General features: G+C 52.1%; 1 protein-coding gene across 1 annotated transcript in view; it reads left to right on the top strand.

The window, feature by feature from the left end:
* Window positions 1-128: 128 nt before the first annotated feature.
* The window catches only part of LOC107148428 (alanyl aminopeptidase, membrane), a 26,729-nt gene continuing 3,139 nt past the window's right edge, over window positions 129-23,718 (top strand). Inside the window, exons 1-20 of the mRNA XM_015493071.2 lie at window positions 129-238; window positions 7,154-7,984; window positions 8,457-8,599; window positions 8,690-8,829; window positions 9,279-9,405; window positions 9,487-9,641; window positions 9,881-9,994; window positions 10,092-10,235; window positions 10,417-10,482; window positions 10,603-10,668; window positions 12,360-12,535; window positions 12,800-12,879; window positions 13,576-13,712; window positions 13,815-13,870; window positions 14,912-15,059; window positions 18,816-18,907; window positions 19,340-19,450; window positions 19,592-19,759; window positions 20,678-20,818; window positions 21,246-21,327. Coding sequence (XP_015348557.1) covers window positions 7,380-7,984; window positions 8,457-8,599; window positions 8,690-8,829; window positions 9,279-9,405; window positions 9,487-9,641; window positions 9,881-9,994; window positions 10,092-10,235; window positions 10,417-10,482; window positions 10,603-10,668; window positions 12,360-12,535; window positions 12,800-12,879; window positions 13,576-13,712; window positions 13,815-13,870; window positions 14,912-15,059; window positions 18,816-18,907; window positions 19,340-19,450; window positions 19,592-19,759; window positions 20,678-20,818; window positions 21,246-21,327 — 2,751 coding nt within the window. The 5' untranslated portion in view covers window positions 129-238; window positions 7,154-7,379. The remainder of the gene's footprint in view (window positions 239-7,153; window positions 7,985-8,456; window positions 8,600-8,689; window positions 8,830-9,278; window positions 9,406-9,486; window positions 9,642-9,880; window positions 9,995-10,091; window positions 10,236-10,416; window positions 10,483-10,602; window positions 10,669-12,359; window positions 12,536-12,799; window positions 12,880-13,575; window positions 13,713-13,814; window positions 13,871-14,911; window positions 15,060-18,815; window positions 18,908-19,339; window positions 19,451-19,591; window positions 19,760-20,677; window positions 20,819-21,245; window positions 21,328-23,718) is intronic.

Here is a 23,718-nt window from a genome sequence, read left to right on the forward strand (position 1 = left end):
TGCCTTCAGCCCCGAGGCCCGGGAGGAGTCCGGGCGGAGCCGCGGTTGGGGGGGGGGACCGCCTGCTAGGGGTTAGCGCGGGCGGAGTAGTGGTCGGGTCAGATTACTTCCCTTTAAAAGGGCTGAAAAGGAGGAGTCCCGTCCTGGCGAGGCAGTGACCGTGCAGCACGGCGTCGGGCCAAGCTCGGTGCCTGGGGAGGAGGCTCGGAGCCGCGAGTCCCGCGCGTGGCGGCCCCAGGCAAGTGGGGGGCGATGGGGAGAGGGGCGCGGGGCCGGGGAGCTGCGGGCCGTTGGTGGGCGGGAGCCCGAGGGGGCGAGCGAGCGAGCGAGCTTGAGACGCCGCGTGCGCAGAGCCGGACAGCTGCTGCGGACGACCCCCTTCTCAGATGGGTAAACTGAGGGCCAGGGAGCGCCAAGGATTCTCTTGGCCAAGTTCCCTCCAAGATCTCATGGCCAAGTGGGTTCCCCAGCGGGCTCTCAGAGGCTCAGAGGCCGTCCCCCTGGAGGGTCTCCAGGGTGTGGGGACAGCCGGAGTCTCGGTAGGAGCCGAGGGAGANGGGTGGGGACGCAAGGTGAGCGCCGAGCGGCCGGCGAGGCGCGGCTGGGAGGGCTGGCCGCGGTAGGTGGGCGGAGCCAAAGGCGTGGGGAACCCTCAGCTGGCGCTTGTGGTGTTCTAGCGGTGGCTCCGGGGCGGGGCTAGGGGAGGCCCCTGGGCCAACCTTGACTTCCTGCCTCCTTCGGAAGCCCTCCGCCCCAGCCCTCGACCTATAGGAAGGGCACTCAGTTTTAAATGCCCATTTTACAACCCTGGTGTCCCCTGCTCGGATCACAACCTCATGCAGGTGCCGGGTTTGTGGACGCGGAACTGAGTATTAGCGCCCTCCCTGGGGAGCAGCCGAGACAGGTGAAGGCTTGCATTGCGAACAGCGCTTGTTCTAGGGAGGTGTCCCCCAAATAGGACTCATGGGGTCCTAACCCGGTCACCTCCAAAGTCCCCAGCTGTGCTTAAATCCCTCCTTCTGCCTGAGCTCCTTAGGATCCAAACGGGAGTCATGAGGTTGGGTGCCTTCTGGGACTGACACTGGGACCCGGGGTCTGATGGTGTCATATCCGAGTCACAGAATGCCCCCAGGCTTCCCTGGGCCTCATTTGATTCTCCTATGCAAGGGGAAAGTTGGACGGGTGGTCCCTCAGGTCATGTTTTGAAGAGAGGAGGTAGACATGTAGGGCGGGGGTGTCCAGGAAGAGGTGGGGATGGGCTCGCATTCTACAGGAGGACTGGCCCTGCCCCATTACCCTGTGTGAGAGGAGCTGGGGGAGGGGAGAAGAGAGTTGCCCAGGCCCAGCTCTCATCCTCTCTAGCGGGCCTCCCTCTAGAGCCTGGGAATCTGAGACTAGACCCGGACTTGTTTTGAGTACAACAAAGCTACTCAGAGATGGAAAAAAAAACAGGCTACACTCTTTGAGGCAGCCCAGTCCCCTGCCCTCATATTCCCCTAGAGCCTTCTAGGCCTTGGGGCCCACAAACATTTAAAGCAAGTCCCCCAGCATGTATGGCAGGCCAGCTACTCACACTGAGGCCCTAGTACCCTTATCCACACTGGCCAGCAGCCATCTATCCCCAGCCTGAGCCCAATCCTGGGTTTCTGTCACCAGAGGCCCTACAGTGGCCCCAGCCATAGCTCTAGAGGCAGGGCCAGGGTCCTCCACAAACCTGTGTGTGAGCCCCTGCTTACAGGAAGTTTCACTTCTCAGAACTGGGCCCTGCTGGTGGTCCTGGCCTGACTAAAAGAATGTGTCTTCTATTTAGGTCTTTAACTTTTCTGGGCTCTGCCACTGTAGAAATGCAGGGCTGTATGGGAGGATGCTTTTGGTAGGCATATATAACTACCATTTATAGAATCTGATGCTAACTTGATGTGTGGCCTTGGACAAGTCACTTAACCTCTCTGACCTTCATTTCCTTATCTGTAAAAAAGGATAGTTATCCCAGCGTGGTACCTAGTAGATGCTTTCATACTGATGAGAACTGCCAGGAAGGATCTTCAGCCCAGCATGGCCTCTCCATGGCTTCTGTACTCCCCCCACCCCACAAGGACCCCTCTGTTCCCTCCCTCCCGGGTGCCTTGCATTGGGCTGCAGGGGCTCCATGGAGCCTGATGGGGTTCTCACAGGATGGACAATGTCGAAGGCTCCCAGAGGAAGCACCCTGGGGTCTGGCCCAGGCCCAGCCAACGCAGCTGTGGTAGAGGCTGGAGCAGGGCAGGAGAAGGCCACGGTCAGAGTGTACCCTGATGGGCCCAGCCTTGTGCTTGCCCCCCTGACTACTCCTTTAGGACTTCAGGTTGTCCCCTCACTCCTAGCCTGCCCAGCCCCATATTCCACAGTGGAGGCACTGAGGGAGAGTGGCCAGGGGCCTATCCAAGGAGACAGTGGTCTAGGATGCAGCCTGGGTCACCCGGCGGTTTCCTTGACTACCCATCCGCTTTCAGGCCACAGCCCTTCCCAGCTCCTGGGTCTTTGTGCAACTTTACCCTCTGATCTGAGACAAGGCAGCTTCTTCCTTTCAGATGACATCTTCTGCACATGTGACCATGCCTACATCTTCTGTGGCACAACTGTTGGCAGTATGAGTGTTTTGTTTTGTTAGTTTTTTGTCTTCTGATCTCAAATATCAGCAAGCTGGAAATGTAAGCCTATAGAGAAGTGGTCTTCGTTGAGATGGGCTGGGGGTCTTGGCTTCAACTCCAGCAAGAAATGAACAGTTTGGAAAAGAAGGCATACATTTTACTCACCTGCAGAAAGATCCCATGCCAAAGACAGCCCTCAGGCGACAGCACCCCCAAATCATAAAGGGCACAGCAGTGGTTCCCAAGTGGGTGTAGCTGTAGAAGATGACTTTAAGTGAATAGGTTTGTTGTGGTGGTTGTTTTGCGATACTAGGGATTGAACCCAGGGGTGTTCTTCCACTGAGCTACACCCCCAGCTCCTTTTTAAAATTTTTGCTTTGAGACAGGGTCTCTCTAAGTTTCCCAGGCTGCCCTGGAACTTGCGATCCTCTGCTTCCCAAGTCACTGGGATGACAGGCACACGCCACCATGACTCACTAAGATGAACATTTTTTAAGTTAATAGTCATGAGTTGATGTTTATCAGAAAAGAAATATAATTTAACACATCCAACCATGGTTTCATTGTCATTGTTACTCAAAAGGAAGCTAAGAAAGAAAAAAATGAATTGATTTAAAGAAAATATTAAGTAAACAATGTGCGGATAGATCACAAAAAGTGGTTCACATGCACCATCTAGGAGTTCGGGAAGGAGTGTGGTGACAGGACCTGCCCTAGCCTGGAGCTCCACCTTTAACTGCTGTCTCTTATTTTCCTATCGGTGCCTCCATTTTACAAGCCTGTCTGCTGTTGCTAGGTGCTGTGCCTGGGTGGGGCTTGGATGCACACCGTGCTACCCCTGTGGGGGCATGGGGAGGGCTGTGTTGGGCAGCACCACTGAAGGGAGACTCCAGGACCTGTAGGCAGGTGATGTGAGAAAGGCTGGCAGCTTTCAGGCCCTGAGGGCCCAGCTTGTGTGCACATTGGTTCAAGGAGGAAAGAACTTAGTAGGCTTGAGGAACCCAAAGAGGCCAGTGGGGTGGAGATGGGGGTGAGGGCTCTAGATGAGTCGAAAGAATCATCTGGGATGGATCACTGGACCCATAGGCCATGGCAAGGTATATGGGTATTGTTGTTCATTTAGCCAGCATTGACAGGTGCTTAGGTCTCGTGGCAGGCTTCTGAACACAATGATGGCCTTTTTGTAAGTGTTGTGATAGAGATGTGAACTGGAGGCCAGGGAATACAGATGGGAGAGGGGCTGCCATACACGACAAGACAGGGACATTTGAACTGGGTTTTGAAGGATGAATAGGAGTTTGACAGGAAGAAAGGGCAAGACATTCTTGGCAAAGGTACAGAGGTTAAAAAAAAAGAAAAATTGCCCAGAGGATTTGGGGAAATGCTGGCAGCTAGAGCCACAGTGGGAAATGGAAAGACAGACAGGCAGGAGGGTCAAGCTCACAGAAGATCATGAGGCCCAAGCCAGAGTGAGGTTTCATTCCAAAGGCATTGAGGTCCTTGGGACATAGTTTGTGTGGGAGAGTCACGCCCAGAATCTCAGGCAGATTCCTCTACTAAATGTGGTGGCAGGGTTGGGTGACAGTGAGAGGCAGCAGGGCCACCTCTGCCTGATGGGGGTGTGAAGGTGGCCAGGCCTGGGCCCAGGCCAGGGGCTGGAGGAAGGGCTGCAAAGCCTGCCCTCCTTCACTGCGCCCCTAGCCTGGGCTGGCATGGTGCCCAGAGCAGGGACCTCTCACGAGGGGGCCAGCTCTGGGCTTCCTGCTGTGCCAGATTGGAAGACCAGAGGCCCCTTTCCAAGAGAGAAGATTGCAGCCAGCTGGGCCCGTGGTCTGTGTCCAAAGCAAACAGGAAGAGACCACGGTAGGCCAGGCAGGGCCTTTTTCTTTGTTTGGAGAAGGGATTAGGCTGAATGGACTTGTGGGTGTTTCTACTGCAAAGGTGGGAGGGCTTTGCACCATCTAGGAGTTCGGGAAGGAGTGTGGGGACAGAAGATCTGCAGCAGGCCCAGTCACTTCTCAGAATGAAGTGAGGGGCAGGGGGATGTGTGGCCCCTCAGCGGCCAGCCTGTGGGCACTGTGAAGACGGCCTTCCCTGAGCAAATTCCACTCTGAGCACATAATGAGTCACCCTTGGGGGCCACTATGCCCTCTGTCACTGTGCCCACACCAGAGCACTACCCCAGATGCTTGGCTTCCTGTCACTGCCCCTTGGCCATCAGCCCAGGCTTCATGGGAGTGGCTACAGGTCCCTGCAGTGGGAAGCCCACTTTAGTCCCACACCAAGGCTCTGGGGACGGGTCTCTGGAGGGAAAGGGAAATGTCAAATGTTCGGAGCACCCTCAGTCTGAAATGCGAACCTTCAGGATTCCCCCCAAAGAGCCTACGCACAGACTCCAGCCTCCATAGACCAGGTGAGAGTGGCCATCATTCACTGTTCACTCCACATTTTGGGCCTGAGTGAGTTAATCTAGGTGGCCTTTCAACTAATGCACATGTTTATTTAACAAGACTTCGTGTGGCTGTGGGCTGGCAGGAGGTGGGAGATGAATGAGACCCTCAGGAGCAGACAGACGCGCGAGCCCTGGACGCTTGCGCCTTCCCAGAGTTCTGCACATCTACGGAGGCTGGGGAAGGCTCAAGAGGGTGAACCCTTCTCCTGGAGCATGTGTCGGACAGGGATAGGGTGGAGTGAAGGCTCCAAAGACGTCAGTAAGGAATTTCCCCTGGATTGAGTCATTCGTTCACCCATTCATCCATCTATCCATCCACCAGTCCATCCACCCATCCACCCATCCACCCACCCATTCACATACCCACTTCTCCACATGTGCATTCTCTCAATAAATGTATCCTGAGCACCTACCGCACGCTAGGCATCAGGCCACCCTTGGGGGCCACAGCCAAGGTCCTGCTCAAGTCATCATCACACAGATCAAGTGGAAACCTGTGCTGAGTTTTAGGGCTTTGAAGAAGAGATTTATGATGGTAATGGTTTGTCAGGGAGGTCGGCATGGCTTCTCTGAGGAAAACTTGAAAGATGAGCAGGGATTAACTCAGGCAAAAGGGAAGAAAATTCAATCCAGGCAGCTGGAACAGAATGTGCAAAGGCCCTGTGGTGGTAGGGCTGGGTGAAAGCCAGAGTGGCTGGAATAGTGTTGGAGGGGAGAGTGGTGGGAACCAGGTTGGGAAGTAGTCGGGCTAACTGCTTCTGGACTTGTGGGCCCCTTGAAAAGGTGTGGTCTGGGTTCTACAGAGCAAAAGGAAGACTTTAAGCAGTGGTAGAAAATTATCCAGTGTGTGTGGTGAAGAGTTTTGAAGGCCCTAGAAGATGAAGGGAGTCCATGAGGGTACAGCAGGGTCCACATCAAGGACGTGGTTAGTTGGGGGTGAAGTGGACACGGTGGTGAGTGTCGGGCTGTGTCGAGAGACCCGGCTGGTGGATGAGAAGGACAATCAGTGAACATAGTTTTCCTGTGTGGGCATATTTTATTAAGTACAAGTAATCTCTTCATTTTTAACAACAATAGAAAAAAAGGCAGCACTGAGCTCGGGTGAGAAGGATGGGCATGTCTGCTAGGTTCTATTATGGGGTGTTTAATGATTTTTCCTTAAATCTGTTGTACAAACCTGAGATATAGATACTGTAAAGGTCACATACGGGAAGAACTTTAGTTTCTAACTTGTTTATTTTATTTTTAAAAATTTTTTTAGTTGTAGATGGACACGGTACCTTTATTTATTTATTTTTATGTGGTGCTGAGGATCAAATCCAGAGCCTCACACACGCTAGGTGAGCGCTCTACCACTGAGCCCCAGCCCCAGCCCTCCAACTTCCTTACTTAAAAAAAAAAAAAAAGCAGCCAGGTGGTGCATACCTGTCCACCTGTCATCCCAGAGGCTTGGGAGGCTGAGGCAGGAGGATCACAAGTTCAAAGCCAGCCTCAGCAATTTAGCAAGGTGCCAAGCAACTCAGTGAACCCTGCCTCTAAATAAAATACAAAAATTGGGTTCAGTGGCTGAGTACCCCTGAGTTCAATCCCCAATACCAAAACAAACAAAGAAACAAACAAACAAAACAAAACAAAACAAACAAAAAAACCCAGGAAAACAACTCATTGCACTTTATTCAGGGAGCTAATTGAGGGGAAGGTTTTTGACAGAAAAGAAAAGGGAGGGGAATCGGAAGAAGGCAAGAGAGGCTAGGACCTTGTCGCTAAGGAGCCCCTGGCGTCTTTCCAGGGATCAAACCTAAAGGGTGATTTCTGAGTGTTTGTGACAGGGAGCTGGGAATAGCCTTCATTCTTCTCTGTGCATGTTCCTGATCTTGCTTCTGGGAAGTCCTTCCCTGACTCTGACTTCAATCCTGATGCTGTGCCCACCATCTCTGTTCACAGGCAGATCAGTGCCACCTGGCGGCTCCCTCTTCCTGCTGGGCCCACAGCCTACCGCCTGTCCTTCAGTCCTCCAGCCCGGCTCCCAACTGCCTGCAGCCTGTAACCAGACACCCTTTGCTTCCGACAGGCACCCCTGAGCCGAGCTCCGCACAGGTTCCTGGATCTCCTCTCTGGAGCCCTAGGCAGAGCGTGCCCCTGCCCAGGCCAGTGACCTTCGCCTGTCTGAGCCTTGGTTAATCTTTGCCCAGGCCAGTGGCGGTGGGGCTCCTCCCTCTGCAGGATATAAGTCTGGCCCAAGGCTGCTCCATTCTCTGCCTGGACTGAGCCGCCCTGAGCGCCCTGCTGCCCTCACCATGGCCAAGGGCTTCTACATCTCCAAGTCCCTAGGCATCCTGGGCATCCTTCTGGGCGTGGCAGCTCTGTGTACCATCGTCGCTCTGTCTGTGGTGTACGCTCAGGAGAAGAACCGGAATGCTGAGAGCTTCACCGAAGCCCCCGAAATCCCTGTGGTCTCCACTACTGTCTCGGCCACCACTGTGGACCAGAACCTTCCATGGAACCAGTACCGCCTGCCCAAGTCTCTGATACCTGACTCCTACCAGGTGAAGCTGAGGCCTTACTTCACTCCCAATAAAGACGGCCTGTACATCTTTGAGGGCTCCAGCACCGTCCTCTTCACCTGCAAGGAAGCCACCAACGTCATCATCATCCACAGCAAAAAGCTCAACTACACAAGGAAACAGGAGCACATGGTGGTCTTGCGGGGCGTGGGTGACTCCCAGCCCCCTGCCATCGACAGGACTGAGCTGGTGGAGCGTACCGAGTACCTGGTGGTACACCTCAAGGGCTACCTGGAGGTGGGCCACAAGTATGAGATGGACACCGAGTTTCAGGGGGAGCTGGCCGATGACCTGGCAGGCTTCTACCGCAGTGAATACATGGACGGCAACATCAAAAAGTAAGTTCCCTGGGTTGGGCTGCCCCTGGGGGCAGACCTGGGTCCCAAGGCCCACCAGAGGATTTGCATTCAAGGCCTTAGAAACTTCTGGAGCCCTGGGATGGCCCAACATTTATCTCCAGCTGAGTGGATCAGATACACACCATGTGACAGAGTGGGAGGGCTTGCCTACCCCAATTCAGGGAGCCAGGCATGAGGGATAGAGGGGTCCCTTGGACAGACAGGAAAACCAAGGCTCAGAGGAGAGAAGCTTGCTGCAGTCCCCCAGCTAATACAGGGATTTAGACTGAGTCCTCGAACCTTGATCTCTCAACCTGCTGGCCTGCCAGGGCCCCTGGGCACCTGGGGGAGAGCGAGGGCAGGAGCCAGGCTGGAACAGCTGCCATGCACCCCTTCCCTGGTATGTCCTAGAGCACCCTAAAAACCCCAACATTGCCCCCCAGAATACCCTCTAACACCCTGGTTTGGGCAGAGTGGTGGCCACAACACAGATGCAGGCAGCAGATGCCCGGAAATCTTTCCCATGCTTTGATGAACCTGCCATGAAGGCCCAGTTTAACATCACGCTCATCCACCCCAAGGACTACGTGGCTCTGTCTAACATGCTTCCCAGAGGTGAGCAGATTGGTCCTGGGAGCAGGCAACATGGGGCTGGGGTGCAGGGCAGAGGGTGCACCGTCCCACACTCATATGACCCCTGCATAGGTCCCAGTGTCACATTGGATGGAGAGCCCGACTGGTCTATCACTGAGTTCGAAACGACACCCAAGATGTCCACATACCTGTTGGCCTACATTGTCAGCGAATTCACAAAAGTGGAGACGCAGTCGCCCAATAATGTCCTGGTAAGAAGCTGTGCCCATGTGTTCTGGGCCTATACTGACCCAGGCTGGAGGAATATTTCCGTATCCTCACCCCTCTGCCAGCTTCTGAATGGTTAGTCCACTGTTTGAGTCGCAGCTCTGAGTGATCCCAGGCAAGTGTCTTAAGTTCTTTGAACCTTGGTCTCTGCATCGGAAAAATGGGAACAATATAATTCCTCATCATGAAGAAAGTTCCCGACCACAGGTGCCAGACAGATGATGGCTATGGCTCTCATTATCCCCAAAGGCCCCTCCCTAGGACCTAGGGCCCTCAGAACACCCTAATTGTCCCTCTGCTGACCAGGCCTCTCAGTTTAACCTAGGCTTGGTGTCTGGAAACCCCCCAGCCCACTGGGTCCTGTTACTCTGCCCCCTGCACCAAGTTCCAAGAGGGCACTTAGCCTCCTACCTTCCACCCTCCCATTCTGCAGATCCGGATCTGGGCTCGACCCAGTGCTATCGATGAAGGCCATGGTGATTATGCCCTGAACGTGACAGGCCCCATCCTAAACTTCTTTGCTGGGCATTATGACACACCCTACCCACTTAAAAAATCTGGTGAGTCAGGGGCCTTGAAGCGGGAGGCAGTGGGCACAGCTCCACACCAAGGCCACCCCACCAACCGTCTCTCCTCTGCAGACCAGATAGGCCTGCCTGACTTCAACGCTGGGGCCATGGAGAACTGGGGGCTGGTGACCTACCGGGAAAACGCCCTGCTGTTTGACCCTGTGTCCTCCTCCAGCACCAACAAGGAGCGGGTGGTCACTGTGGTTGCTCACGAGCTGGCCCACCAGGTAGCCAGCCCCTGCACAGAGAGGGCAGAGAAGGGATCAGGGGCTCTGGGAGCAGATGGCACAGTTCCAACTCTGCCCTGAGAAGCTGAGAGGGGAAGAGGGTAGCACCTGGAGCAGTGGCAGGAGGGGCTCACTGTGCTGCCAGTAGAGTGCCTGGCCTGTGCCTGGCAGCTGCCTGGGGCTTGGTAAAGTGCTGCTAGGGAGCGACGCAGATGAACCCCCTTTCTCTCCCCACTCAGTGGTTTGGGAACCTGGTGACTGTGGAATGGTGGAATGACCTGTGGCTGAACGAGGGCTTTGCCTCCTACGTGGAGTACCTGGGTGCCGACTATGCAGAGCCCACCTGGAATCTGGTGAGCCAGCCGCCCTGGGGACTGGGGGGGGAGGTAGAGGGATGCCTGGGTCACCCCGTCCCAGGCCAGTCTCCTGATGGCCGTCGGCCATCTGCAGAAAGACCTCATAGTACTGAATGACGTGTACCGTGTGATGGCTGTGGATGCCCTGGCCTCGTCCCACCCGCTGTCCACCCCTGCCGAGGAGATCAACACACCGTCCCAGATCAGTGAGCTGTTTGATGCCATCTCCTACAGCAAGGTGCTGCCCCAGCCTCCCTCTGGACCCTGAGACATGATGGGGTGTGGGGAGAGAGACAGGGATTCACCCTCGACAGGGCCTTTCCACACCTGGGGTCCTGGGGTTACCTGTCCCACACCCTTGGGGCACAGGGTCCTGGTAGCCCACAGCCTTCTGATTCCCCCCGTCACCCCTACCCCAGGGTGCCTCGGTCCTCAGGATGCTCTCCAGCTTCCTGACAGAGAACCTATTCAAGAAAGGCCTGGCGGTGAGTATGGCACCCCTTGGCCAGCCCCTGGAGTGGGTTTCCATCAGCCCCAGTGCCCCAGACAACCAGAGGGGAGCCTGGGGGCACTGGTCCAGTCCTCACGGTGGCCTGTCTCCACAGTCCTACCTTCATACCTTTGCGTACCAGAACACTGTCTACCAGGACCTGTGGCATCACCTTCAGGAGGTGGGTACCTGCCAGCCCTCCCAAACCTTTGTTTTTGCCCAAAGTCCCTGGGGACAGCACATGCCTGAGAGAATGTGTCCAGATCCCCTGCTTTCCAGCCCAGGCAGGTCACTGGGAGCCTCAGTTACTCACCTATGAAATGGGTGGCTTGATGGCTTCTTGAAGGAGGTGTGTGATGTCACTGGTCATGACCCCTCCCCTGCAGTCTGCCTCAGGCTCCAGCTGTGGAGCTCCAGCGGGGGGAGACTCGAGTTCCCCCATCCTTAATGATTGATGAGGACTTGGGCCCTCAGAGTTCACAAGTCTGAACCTTCCTCCCCCTGGAACTTTGGAGCCAGCCATTCAACTAACGAAGCGTTGCCGTTCTACCTGGGGGGAGACACACACACGTGCCTTAGTGTGGGCCCACACTGTGCCCCGTGGGCCCCTCCCAGTGCATCTTGCATACATCAGCACCCTCAGCACAACTCTGACCCCGTGCTCCTACCCATCTTGCATTCCAAACCTGAGCAGCCCCTGTCTGTGGGGCAGACTCTGACCACCACACCCTCTGGCTTTCCCAGAAGCCACTGCTTCCTGTCCTGCCGCTCCTTGTGCTGTTGTCCTTCTTCTCCATTGTCCCATCATTTCCTCTCTGTTACCACTGCCCCCACCCCTTCTCTGCAGCTGTCACCCACTGTAGCCTCCTCAACCCCAGGACAAGGCCTGTCCCCACACCGACATCCCCTCCAGAACCCCAGACCCGGGGCTTCCTCCAGCTCTCCCCTCATGGTTGCTGCTGTCCTTCTAGTCCCCATGGTCAATCTCACCACAGTGGGAAGACCCAGGATCTGGTCACAGAGTCACAGCTTGGCTCTCTCCTGGCAAGTCTACGACCTAACAGAAATGGGCCCCAGCGTGGTCCCCCTCCCTCATCCCCTGACTCTGTTGACAAGATGGTGCCACTGTTAGTTGTAGGTCCTCCCTCCACCTCCCTATGCCTTCCTCCCCTCCAGAGCACATCTCCACGCCTGGCCCTGTCCAGCCCCCTCCCTCTGGCTTTCTCCCTGGGTCCCTTTCTGCAGGCTCTGGGCATCTTCTCCCCTCTCAGCCTTCCCCTTTCTGAAAAGCTCTTCTGCCCTGTTCCTAGGTGCTTCTGATTATCAACACAGATTACCACTTTATGTTGTGGTTGTAAGAGCAATGCATGAACAGGGAAAGAGGTTTTTTAGAAAGACCCAAGAAGACAACACCCCAGCGGCCCCTAACCTCCTCCCATTCCCTCTGGTCTATGTGCACGTCCTTCACTCCCACCCCACCGCCGTCCTGTCCTTCACCCCGGCCTGGGAGTTGGTTTTCCTCCATCTCCATCTCCTCTTCCCTCTCAGCCTCTCCATGTTGTTCAGAAGAAGCCGTGGGCACCCTAGGCACCCTTCCCTGACACACACACACATGCTTTAGTGTGGGCCCACAGTGGGGGCTGTGTAGATGTCTGCGCTGATGTGAAAGGAACCAGAGTTAGGAAGGTTCTCCAGCTTGCCCAGCACCGGGCCAGCTATGGAGAGGCAGAACCAAATGGGGACTTTAGCTCCTGCCTCCCACACAGGTGGCACCATGGGGTAGAGGCTGGAATCTGCAGGGGCTACCCTGGGTAGGTGGGGACTGAAGAACGGCAGTCCACTGATGGCCATGCTCTTGCCTTCTGCCCACAGGCAGTGGACAATCAGACAGAAATCATTCTCCCTGACCGCGTGAGCAACATCATGGACCGCTGGATCCTGCAGATGGGCTTTCCAGTCATCACCGTGGACACCAGCAAAGGGGAAATCTCCCAGGAGCACTTCCTCCTTGACCCTGAGTCCAATGTCACCCGCCCCTCACAGTTCAAGTGAGCCCTGAGGCCCAGGCCCAGTGAAGTGAGGTGGGCGGGGCAGAGGCAGGTTGCTGGGAAGGCCTCCTGACCACCGTAGGACCTGGCCTACTGTGCTCCCAGCCCTGGTGGCTGGACACAGGCTCGCTCTCTAGGGACAAGAGGATGGAAGCACTTTGTGCCAGAGTTGTGCAGAAGCTGGAAGCCTGGCAGGACCACTGTTTGCTAGCAATATCGAGAGCTGTCGCCTCTTGCCCCTAACCTCTGACTCTCTTGCTGCAGCTACCTGTGGATTGTGCCCATCACATCTATCAGAAATGGCATAGAGCAGGATACATACTGGCTACAGAGTGTCCAGAAAGGTAATCCAGCCCTGCCCCAGTGGGAGGAGCCCCACCCCATACTTCTAGCTCCTGGCTCAAGTTCCAGGGATTGGAGTGCGACTAAAGTGGTTTCCATCGTTATTTCAACAAATGGAGCTGACTTCTTTGGTTATAATGTCTACTTCGCTGCTGTCCAGCTGTGTGACCTTGGTTAAGTTACCATCCCTCACTGGTCTCCATTATCTTGTCTATAAAGTGGAGCTAAGAATAGTACCTATTCCTTTAGGTCATGTGAAGATTAAATGAGAATTCACGGCTGGCAACGTAGCTCAACAGATACTTTGCCCCGTACTGCAGAGAGAAAGAGAGAGAGAGAGAGAGAGAGAGAGAGAGAGAGAGAGAGAGAAAGAAAATTCACATAAAATGCATAAACAACACCTGGTACATGGAATGAGCAGCACTACTTGGCCAGGCACTAAGGAAGTGAAGGTCAAGGCATGTCATTTTTGGCCTTAGCCAACTATAGGTAAAGGGAGGGCAGATGCAGTTAAAGACATCCTGGCACTGTGCTCAGGGATTTGCAGAGATAAGGTCAGGAATATGGGGACAGAGAGATTCAGTTTCCTGCGGAGGTTGGGGAAGGCTTCCTGGAAGAGGTGAGCTGTGTTGTAGAGGAAGAAGAGGGTCAGGTAGGCCCAGGGATCAGACCCTGCCAGCTCTGCTCTCTCCCTACAGCCCAGCATGAGCATTTTAGAACGTCATCAGACAATGAATGGGTCCTGCTGAACCTCAATGTGACCGGCTATTACCTGGTGAATTACGACGAAAGCAACTGGAAGAAGATTCAGACTCAATTGCAGACCAATCTGTCGGTGGGTATCTCCCCCGCCCCCCACCCCAGGATGGACCGCCAGACCTGCCCCACCCCCTGCAGCTGGCAGTGCACACTGAGGGGGCACACTGTCTCCCTCCAGGCCATCCCTGTCATCAATCGGGCGCAGGTGATCCAAGACTCCTTCAATTTGGCCAGGTGAGTGTCCTCATGGGCTCCGCTGGGCTGAGGCCCCGTGGCTGACTATAGGATGGGAGCCCTGCTCCCTCCACGGCCCTGGACGCATGCCAGGCACTGTGCAGAGGGCTCCCTGCACACCCTCCCTCTGTCCCCACATGCCCATTTCACAGATGAAGGATCTGATACTTAGAGTCGCACCACCTGGCTGCAGGTCACATGGTAGCCCAGGGTGGCCAGACTCAGGCCTGTGCAGTGCTCTGCTCATATCCTACTCCAAGACACCCAGCTTTTCCTGGGCACTGATTGTGTGCCAGACCACTATGCTAGGTGCTAAAGTAAACTTGAGATGGGCGGGACAGCGGGGATACAGCACAGATAAACAAGTACTTATTTAGCGTATACTCTGTTTGCAGCGGGTTGCTAATTCTTTGACCTGAGCCACCTATAGACATGGACATTTGTGGATCAATGTGCACCAATGAGGACCTAGAGGAGGGCAGAACAGAAAGCACTGACTTTGGGTCCTTTTTTTTTTTGGACTGGGAATTGAACCCAGGGGTGCTTTACTACTGAACTTTATCCCCAGCCCTTTTTATTTCTAATTTTGAGGACAGGATCTTGCTAGGTCAGTTAAGACCTTCCTAAATTGCTGAGGCTGGCCTGGAAATTGTGATCCTCCTGCCTCAGTCTCCCCCGTTGCTGGGATTACAAGCATGCACCACCATGCCTGGTGCTTTTTGTCTCACTTCTGTCTCTTATGAGCTGTGTGGCCTTCAGCAAGTCAGTTTATTTCTGTGAGCCTCAGTTTCTTCATCTGTAAAATGGGGATGATAAGGGAATGTGAATGGCACTGGGTCAGTGTGAGGGTCTGGTTTATACTCCCATATCACTCCTCCCCTCATGGCAAGTACTTGAGCTGGCTTAGCTGGGACCCTGGGAGGGGACAGGGAGGGGGCAGGGGTCCAGGGTCCAGGTGCATCTTGAGAGCTTGGGCTATGGTTCTCCAGGTGTGCTGGGCTGGGTAGGGGTGCTTACTTGGTCCCTTCTCTTGGTCCACAGTGCTGGAAGGATCCCTGTCACTCTAGCGCTGGACAACACTCTTTTTCTGATTCAAGAGACAGAGTACATGCCCTGGGAGGCTGCCCTGAGCAGCCTGAACTACTTCAAGCTCATGTTTGACCGCTTCGAGGTCTACGGTCCCATGAAGGTACAGAGTCAAAGGGTGGGGTTCAAGAACCAGTTCAGGGGCTGGGGATATGGCTCAGTTGATAGAGTGCTTGCCTTGCATGCACAAAGCCCTGGGTTCAATCCCCAGNGCTCCATTTGTTGAAATAACGATGGAAACCACTTTAGTCGCACTCCAATCCCTGGAACTTGAGCCAGGAGCTAGAAGTATCACCTGGTCAAGTTCTTTCCTGAGAGCAGGCCTGGCCACAAGGTGAATGAGAGTGGGTGGGGCATAGGAAAGCAGACTGTGCTAGCAAAGCTTGCTTTTGGAAAGCACAGAATTAGCCATTGTGCTGGGAGACTGAAGACCCGTGTGGCCTTGGCAGCCCTTTCTCAGCCCCAGTTAACCCCTCTGTAAGGCGAGCAACCCTGCTTGCCCAGCCAGCAGGGCACACTGGTTTTAACAGGCTTTGATATATTTTAATTCAGAACACAGGGGCCTACTTTAGGGTTGATTCTCCCACCTAGGACATGAAAAAAGAAACTGGAGCTTGTTCAGGATGAAACTACAGCATTGCAGCATTGCTTATTTAAAAAAAAAGAAAAAATGAACAGCTGGACACGTTGGTCCACATCTGTAATCCCAGTTATTTGGGACTCTGTCTCAAAATAAAAATAAAATAAAAAGGGCTGGTAGCTCAGTTGGGCATTGGTTCAGATAAACTAGAATATCCATTTGAAGGAGTATTACATAGTCACGAGATCATACTTGAAGAGTTTTTTTATTAAATATTTTTAAAATAATCTCTTAACATCCTGTTTTGGTAAATGAAGTTTTAACTCTTGCCTGCCTTCCCTGGGATTCTTTTATCCTTCTAACATAGTTGCATTACAATCCTTGATGAAATCAATATTTGGCATTTGGTTTATTAAAATTATTTAAATATTCTCTACCTAGCCACCTAGAGTACTATATTTGTACTTCTTCATTTTTCTGTACACCTTCACAGACCCGTCAGGTCGTTTGTGGGTGTTGTTTTTTCCTGGCCTGGTCAGCCCCCCTGCTCAGAGGACCCCTCTCCAGTGTTGCACCTTCTGCTTTCTGAACCCCATGGATTCTTTCCTGGGTTTTCTCTTTCCTAGGGGAGCACATTTTCCAGAAGTTTTGAGAAAGGGTCATGAGAACAGGTTTTCTGGGGTAGTTTGTCTGAAACATCTTTTTTCCAGCTTAGAGTTCAGCCAGGTTTAGAAATTTCTAGATTGGAAGTTACTCCTCAGAATGTTTAAGGTCTTGCCTTATTGACATCAGGTTCCCCTCATTGCTGCTGAAGAGCCCAGAACCTTTCCCATTTCTAGGTCTTGGAATGTGGCCAGTTTTCCATCATCTGGAAGCTTCTGTGCTCCCCCCTCTCTGTCCTAGTGCTCCTTGGTTTGGGTCTTTTCTCATTCTCCCTTTTTTCCAACATGGACTCTCGGGTCCTGCGGTGAACATTCCTGCATCACTTCTCTAAACTCTCTTCCCTTGTTTTCCAGTTGTCTCTTTCTGCGTCCCATCAATACCTCTTACTTCTCTTGCATTGGCCTCTAGCTTTCTGATCTCTTCTCTGTTCCGGCTTGTTGACTTGAACCCTCTGGGAGGGTTCCCCTAGATTTTGCACATCCCTTCACCTAGAGAAAGTTTCCATTTCTTCTTTCATGTTCCAGAATTTCTGAGTGCTCTTTCTGGTTCCAGTGTCCTATGTGATGTGATGCCTTCTGTTCATTCTTGGAGGATATTTATTGTCATCTTTTTGAAGTTTTCTTTTTCTTCCCTTATTTCCGCTGAGTTTTCTGTTTGTTTTGGTCTCCTTTCAAGTTGGAGGCTGAACTTCCCTTTGGATTTCAGAGTGAGGCAATAAAAACTGATTAGAAGCCATGCTTGCTTTGGCAGCACAAATATTAAAATTGGAACAATATGAAGAAGGTTCATGGGGCCCCTGCACAAGGTTGTGAAATCATTAAGTGTTCCTTTTCTAATTTTGATATTGGTAATTAAACCCAGGGGTGCTTTACCACTGAGCTAAATCCTCATTTTTCTTTTGGGTTAGGGCTTCTGATGGGGTTGCTGAGGGTTTTGCTAAGTTGCTGAAATTGCCCTTGAACTTGTGATCCTCCTGCCTCAACCTCCCAAATCTCTGAGATTATAGGCATGTGCCACTGTGCCCAGCAAGCAAGCATGGCATGTTTTTAAAAATAAAAGAGATTGGAAGCTCCATGGAGAAGTGGGGTTTGTGTTCTGGGCAGGTTCTTATTGCAGGGTGACCTGGTGGAATTGGGAACCCTCAAAAATTAAGGACTGGGGGTTTAACCTAGAGAGGGAGCATGTGCTTAGTGCGCAAGACCCTGGGTTCAATTCCTAGCACCAAAAACAAACAAACAAATATATATATAAAATTAATATTTATCTGGTCTCTCAACACTAGTTTGTGCAGAGAATGGGCTTCTATTGTGTGTAATAGGGATAGAAATGCCCATCCTCTGGGATCTGAGTGGGGAAGGGAACTCAGATACCACCATTTAGTATGGAAACTTCCACCTCTGACCCTCTTTGCCACCCCTCCCACTGTGTCTCGTGACCCCACGTCTGGAGCTCCTCTGGCCCAGTGTCTTTCATAAGGAGAGTGGAGAGGTGTCACCTGCTACAAGGGAAGTGGGGCCTCGAGGTTGACTCACCCCTTCTGCAGGGTTTAGTTCTGTCTCCATGTTGGTCGTCCCTGTGTTATCCCTAACATGCAGCTCCCAGGCCTCCTCAGAACAGTCCCTTCGATTCTGAGCCTTGTCACAGCAAGTTCCCCTATTGCAGCCACCCAACTGCAAACTCTCCCTCTCTGTCATGCCTGGTTCATCTCCCTCTGAGCTTCTCAGCTGCCTCAACTCTGCGGATGTCATGCCCACCACTGGGTCTCCTGTCCTCTTTGAGGGTTGGTTCCTTTTACCTTTGGGTGTGGGTTCAGCTTGGCCCAGACGTCCATCGGCCATGTTGGACCAGAGTCTGCGAAGGATTTTAATGACTTGGTGTAGGGCTGACATTACAAGGTTAGGTAAAAAGAGCAGCATGCAGAATGATTGACACACTAAGTCAAAATGAAAAATAATGTAGAAATAAGAAGGAATAAAGAACCAATTTGGAAATCAAAGTTTGGTGGGTTTCTGGGTGTGTTTTATTTTCTGCAAATGCTTTCCTTTCTTTTCTAAATTCCCCACAATAAGCACGTATCTGAGGGGAAAACCCAGACCTTTATTTTAAGAAACGACATTGCTTAGTCACACCAGGCATAGGAGCGCACACTGTAATCCCAGCATCTGGGAGGCTGAGGCAGGAGGATTGAGAGTTCAAAGCAGGCTCAGCAACTTAGCAAGGACCTAAGCAACTCAGAGAGGCTCTGTCTCTAAATAAATATTAAAAAGTAGTTTAAAGTGTCCCTGGGTTCCATCCCCAGTACCAAAGAAAGAAAGAAAGGTGGTGGGGAGAGGGAAGGAAAGAAGGCAGGAAGGGAGGGAGGGAGGGAGGGAGGGAGGGAACTCTGTTGCTTAGACAAAGAGGGTTAGAACTGGTTAAGACTGTGAGAAGACTGTCAGTGGAGTGGTTTAAACCTAGCCATGTGCCCGACCACTGGGGGCTGTCCAGCTATGGGCAAAACCCTGACCCCTCTCCTTACCAGCCTCTCCTCTACCTCCTGCCCACCCGACTGAAGTCCTGGGGGCCCTGACTGGTCAGCGCCACTCTTCAGAGCTCTTTGTGTGTTCTTTTTCTCAGAACTACCTGAAGAAGCAAGTGTACCCCCTCTTCACCTACTACCAAAACCTCACCAACCTCTGGACCCAGCGGCCACCAACCCTGATGGAACAGTGAGTGTGACTCTCGTGGGTTTGGAAGTCAGGACTGACCTGGGGAGTCGAAAGCCATGCCTGGCGGGGTTCTCCCCTGGACCTCTGAACACCTGGCCCAGGCGAGGCCACCAGGCAAAGAGAGACACCTGCCCAGGAGCGGGGATCCTTGTGGCCTGTGAGCCCATCTGGCTTCATTATACAAAGGCTTGAACTAAACCTTCTGAGGTCACCCCACCAGCTTGGAGTCACCAGCTTCCAGGTGTTGAAACTGGCACTGGAGCCTGTGCCTATCCCTGTGGTTCCCCGGGCAGCTTTGAGAATCAAGGAAGCTCAGGGCCAAGGTGGAAGAAAACAGGGACAGCCCCAGAAAGTCCAGTGGGCCGGGAGGTATGTCAGGAGAAACTTGCCAGCAGTTGGGCCAGATGTGCTAATCATGTTACCCTGGGACAGATACAATGAGGTTAATGCCATCTCCACTGCCTGCGCCAATGGGATCGAGGAATGTGAGACGCTGGTCACCAACCTTTTCAAGGAGTGGATGAAAAACCCCACCATCAACCCGTGAGTGTCTCGCCCGCATCTCCTCGGCCAGCCCTTATCTGTCTCTCAAGTGGGTTGGGAGCCCACAGCCCTGTCCTGAGCTGCCCCTCACTCCCCCCTCCCTGCTGCTGCTCTGCATCTGACACCCCCACCCCACAACAGGATCCACCCCAACCTGCGGTCCACCGTCTACTGCAACGCCATCTCCCAGGGTGGTGAGGAGGAGTGGGAGTTCGCCTGGCAGCAGTTCAGAAACGCCACCCTGGTAAATGAGGCTGACAAACTCCGAGCAGCCCTGGCCTGCACTAACGAGGTGTGGCTCCTGAACAGGTGAGCTGGGAAGGGCGGGGCTGCTCCCCACCTGGAAAACCTTCCAGGTCTCTGCTGTCCTCACAGGGCCCTCACACTGGCCTCACGAGCCTGTGCAGTATTTCCCCCATTTTACAGATGAGGACACTGAGGCTCAGAGAAGCAAAGCAACTGACCCAGAGACCATGAGCTTTAATGAATGACAGAGCCAAGATTCAAACCCGGGTCTGGGCCCATGTCCTGTGCTTTTAATAGCTGTGGCCTTTTAGCCTTTACATGACAACACATCTTCCTCTCTGTCAAGGGCTCTGGCCTGGCTGATCCTGTCCTGGACATCCAGCCAGGCACCCCTTCAAGCCCTTGCAGGAGTGCTTCTCACTCCCTCTGTGTGCCTCATCTGTCATAACCTGGACCCCCATCAAGAAGAGCCACCGTCAGTGTCACCCTACCTTGTGCCAGAGCTCAGTACTCTAATACTCCTTCCTTCATTTATTCATTGAAAAAAAAAATATTTGCAAGCTGGTACAGTGGTGCATGCCTGTAATCCCAGTGACTTGGGAGGCTGAGGCAGGAGGATTCCAAGTTTGAGACCGACCTGGGCATCTTAGTAAGACCCAGTCTCAAAGTAAAAAATAAAAAGGGCTGGAGAGGGGGCTCAGTGTTAAAGCGCTCCTGAGTTCAGTCACCAGTACCCCCATCAGGCATACCTTTGGCATAGCCAGTGAGCCTGTGACCCTGCTTAGGTGACTCAAGTTTCCCATCTACAGAGAGAGGTAGGATCAAGGGGTCCATTAGTCTTTGACACCACAAGGGGATGTTGAGAGGACACAGGAGAAGGTGAAAGGTGTGAGAGCAGGGTGCTTTGCAGTTGGGGTTCTCTCTGCATCGTCTGACTGCAGCCCTTGGAGTGGTCACTATCCTGGCACCCTGCCCTTCCAGATACCTCAGCTACACCCTGAACCCTGACTACATCCGGAAGCAGGACGCTGTCTCCACTATCACCAGCATCACCAACAATGTCATAGGGCAAACTCTGGTCTGGGATTTTGTCAGGAGCAACTGGAAGAAGCTCTTTGAGGAGTGAGTCTGTGGTGAGGGTGTCAGGGCAGCAAGTACCAAGGCTGGGGTGCCTGGGTGTTCTGTGTGTGGGGGATGCCCCAGGAAGAGGGGGCACTGGGCAGGAGCCGTCCACCATGAACCCAGCTTGGGGCCTGGGGTGGGAGGCAGGCATGGAAAGACAGTGAGGTATGGGTTGTCCGTTTTCCCACTTGGAAATAAAATGTGACTGCTAGAAGTCTCTAGAAAGAGGAGAGTCAGGGACACTGCAGACAAACCTGTGTTCAAGACCCAACTCCCCAACATCCCTGTGGTACCTCCTTGGGCATATCATTTCATTTCAGCCATGCTCAAAGATTCCCAGGGCAGTCCTGAGGCTTCAGTCTTGGCTGCCAGGCAATGTGCCCTCATCCTGGGCCCCGCTCACTGCACCCTTCTCTCCACCCTGCAGTTATGGTGGTGGCTCCTTCTCCTTCTCCAACCTCATCCAGGCGGTGACCCGGCGATTCTCCACCGAGTATGAGCTGCAGCAGGTAAGAAGCTGTCCCCCAGCCTGGACTCAGCCGAGGCACTTCCCAGCCTAAGGTGGCAGCCACCACTCAGCCTCAATGTCTGTCACAGGGACCATGGGCTGAATGGCCAGACTTTGTGCCTGTCACAGGGAGCCCGGGCTGAGCGGCCAGACTTTGTAAATACTGGCAATTCTGTCAGAAAAAAAAAAAAAGCATATTGCAATTTTAAAAATATATTTATTGGGGGCTGGGGTTGTAGCTCAGAGGTAGAGCACTCGCCTACCATGCGTGAGGCACCGGGTTCGATCCTCAGCACCACATAAAAATAAAATAAAGATATTGTGTCCACCTATAACTAAAAAATAAATATTAAAAAAATATATATATATTCAAATGTATGAATTGCCAAGATCATTGTAATGTCATGTGTAGTTAATATATATATATATATAATTTTTTTTAACTGAGTGATTGAGACAAGGTCTCATAATGTAACCCAGACTGGCCTGAAACTCATGGGTTCAAGTGATCTTCCTGCCTCAGCCTCCTGAGTAGCCAGGACTATGTATCCAGCTACCTTTTTTTCCAAAAAGTGAGATATAATTCATGTACCATAAAACTCACCACTTTAAGAACATTTTTAGTATATTTGCAAGATTTATGTAGCCATTGCTACTAACTCCAGAACATTTTTATCATTCCCTCCCCCAAGAAACCCTGTTCTCATTAACACTGGCTCCCCCCACAGCTCCTGATAACCACTAATCTACTTTATGTGTCTATGATGGATTTGTCTTTTCTGGACATTTTGTAAAATGGAATCATATAATGATGACCATTTTCGTGGCTTCTGTCACTTGGATAGTGGGTGGTTTCCACTTTTGGGGTTATCATGAATAGTACTGCTGTAAACATTCATGGGAATTTTTTTGTGCAAACACATGTGTTTTCACTTCTCTTGGGTATACACCTAGCAGTGGGGTTGCTGCTCAGGCAATTGCTCTATGCTTAGCTTTTTTAGAAACTGCCAAAACGTTTTTCAAAGCAACTGTAACATTCCCAGGAGCAATGCATGAGGGTTAAATTTCTCTCCATCCTTAGTATCATTATGCCTTTGAGTTGCATTTCCCTAGTGACTAACAACATGATGTAGAGCACCTTTTTGTGTGGTTATTGACCATTTGTGTATCTTTGCAGCAGTTTCTATTCAAATCCTTTGCCCATTTTTAAATTGGGTTATAGCTGGGCATGGTGGCACACACCTGTAATCCCAGTGGCTTGGGAGTCTGAGGCAGGAGGATTTTGAGTTCAAAGTCAGCCTCAGCAACTGCAAGGTGCTAAGCAACTCAGTGAGACCCTGTCTCTAAATAAAATACAAAATAGGGCTGGGGATGTGGCTCAGTGGGCAAGTCCCCTGAGTTCAATCCCTTGTACCCGCCCCCCCTCCGAAAAAAAAAAAAACAAAAAAAAAACCTGGGATACTTAGCGCAGGCCTGTGATCCCTGACTCTAGAGGCTGAGGCAGGAGGATCACAAATTCAAGGCCAGTCTCAGCAACTTAGTGAGAACCTGTCTCAAAATAAACTAAAAAAAGGATGGGGTTGTAGCTCATTGGTAGAGAGTCCCTGGGTTCAATTGGGGACCCCCCTGACAAAATTTTTGTGTATGTGTGTGTGTTTGTCTTTTTATTGTTGAGTTATAAGAGCTCTTTATATATCTTGAATACTAAATTCTTTTACCTGACACATGATTTGCAGAGATTTTCTCCCATTCTGAGGATTGTCTTTTCCCTCTCTTGATAGTGTCTTTTGAAACACACGTTTTTAATTTTCAGGAAATTCGATTAATCAATTTTTTTTTGGTTGGTTGTGCTCTAGGTGTCGTATCTGAGAAACAATTACCTAACCCAAGGACACAAACTTTTATACCTATGGAATTTTAAAAGAGTTTTATTGTGGGCTAGGGATGTGGCTCAAGTGGTAGCACGCTCGTCTAGCATGTGGGTGGCACTGGGTTCGATTCTCAGCACCACATAAAAACAAAATAAAGATATTGTGTCCACCTAGAACTAAAAAAATAAATATTTAAAAAAAGTTTTATTGCTTTTACTCTTATATGCAGCCATTTGATCATTTTGACTTGTTTTTTTTTTTTTTTTTTTGCATGGTGAGAGGTGGGGTCCAACTTCATTTATTTGCGTGTATGTGGCTAAGCCCTTGTCTCAGCACCATTTGTTAAAAGACTTCCCCACTGAATACTTTTGGCAAACTTGTTGAAATCATTTGACTATAAATGTAAGGATTTACAGCTAGAGTCTCAATTCCATTTCATTGACCTACCTACCTACCTTCCTTCCTTCCTTCTTTCCTTCCTTCCTTCCTTCCTTCCTTCCTTCCTTCCTTCCTTCCTCCCT

The sequence above is a fragment of the Marmota marmota genome, unplaced genomic scaffold, assembly GCF_001458135.2.
Source record: "Marmota marmota marmota unplaced genomic scaffold, marMar, whole genome shotgun sequence".
NCBI lineage: Eukaryota > Metazoa > Chordata > Mammalia > Rodentia > Sciuridae > Marmota > Marmota marmota.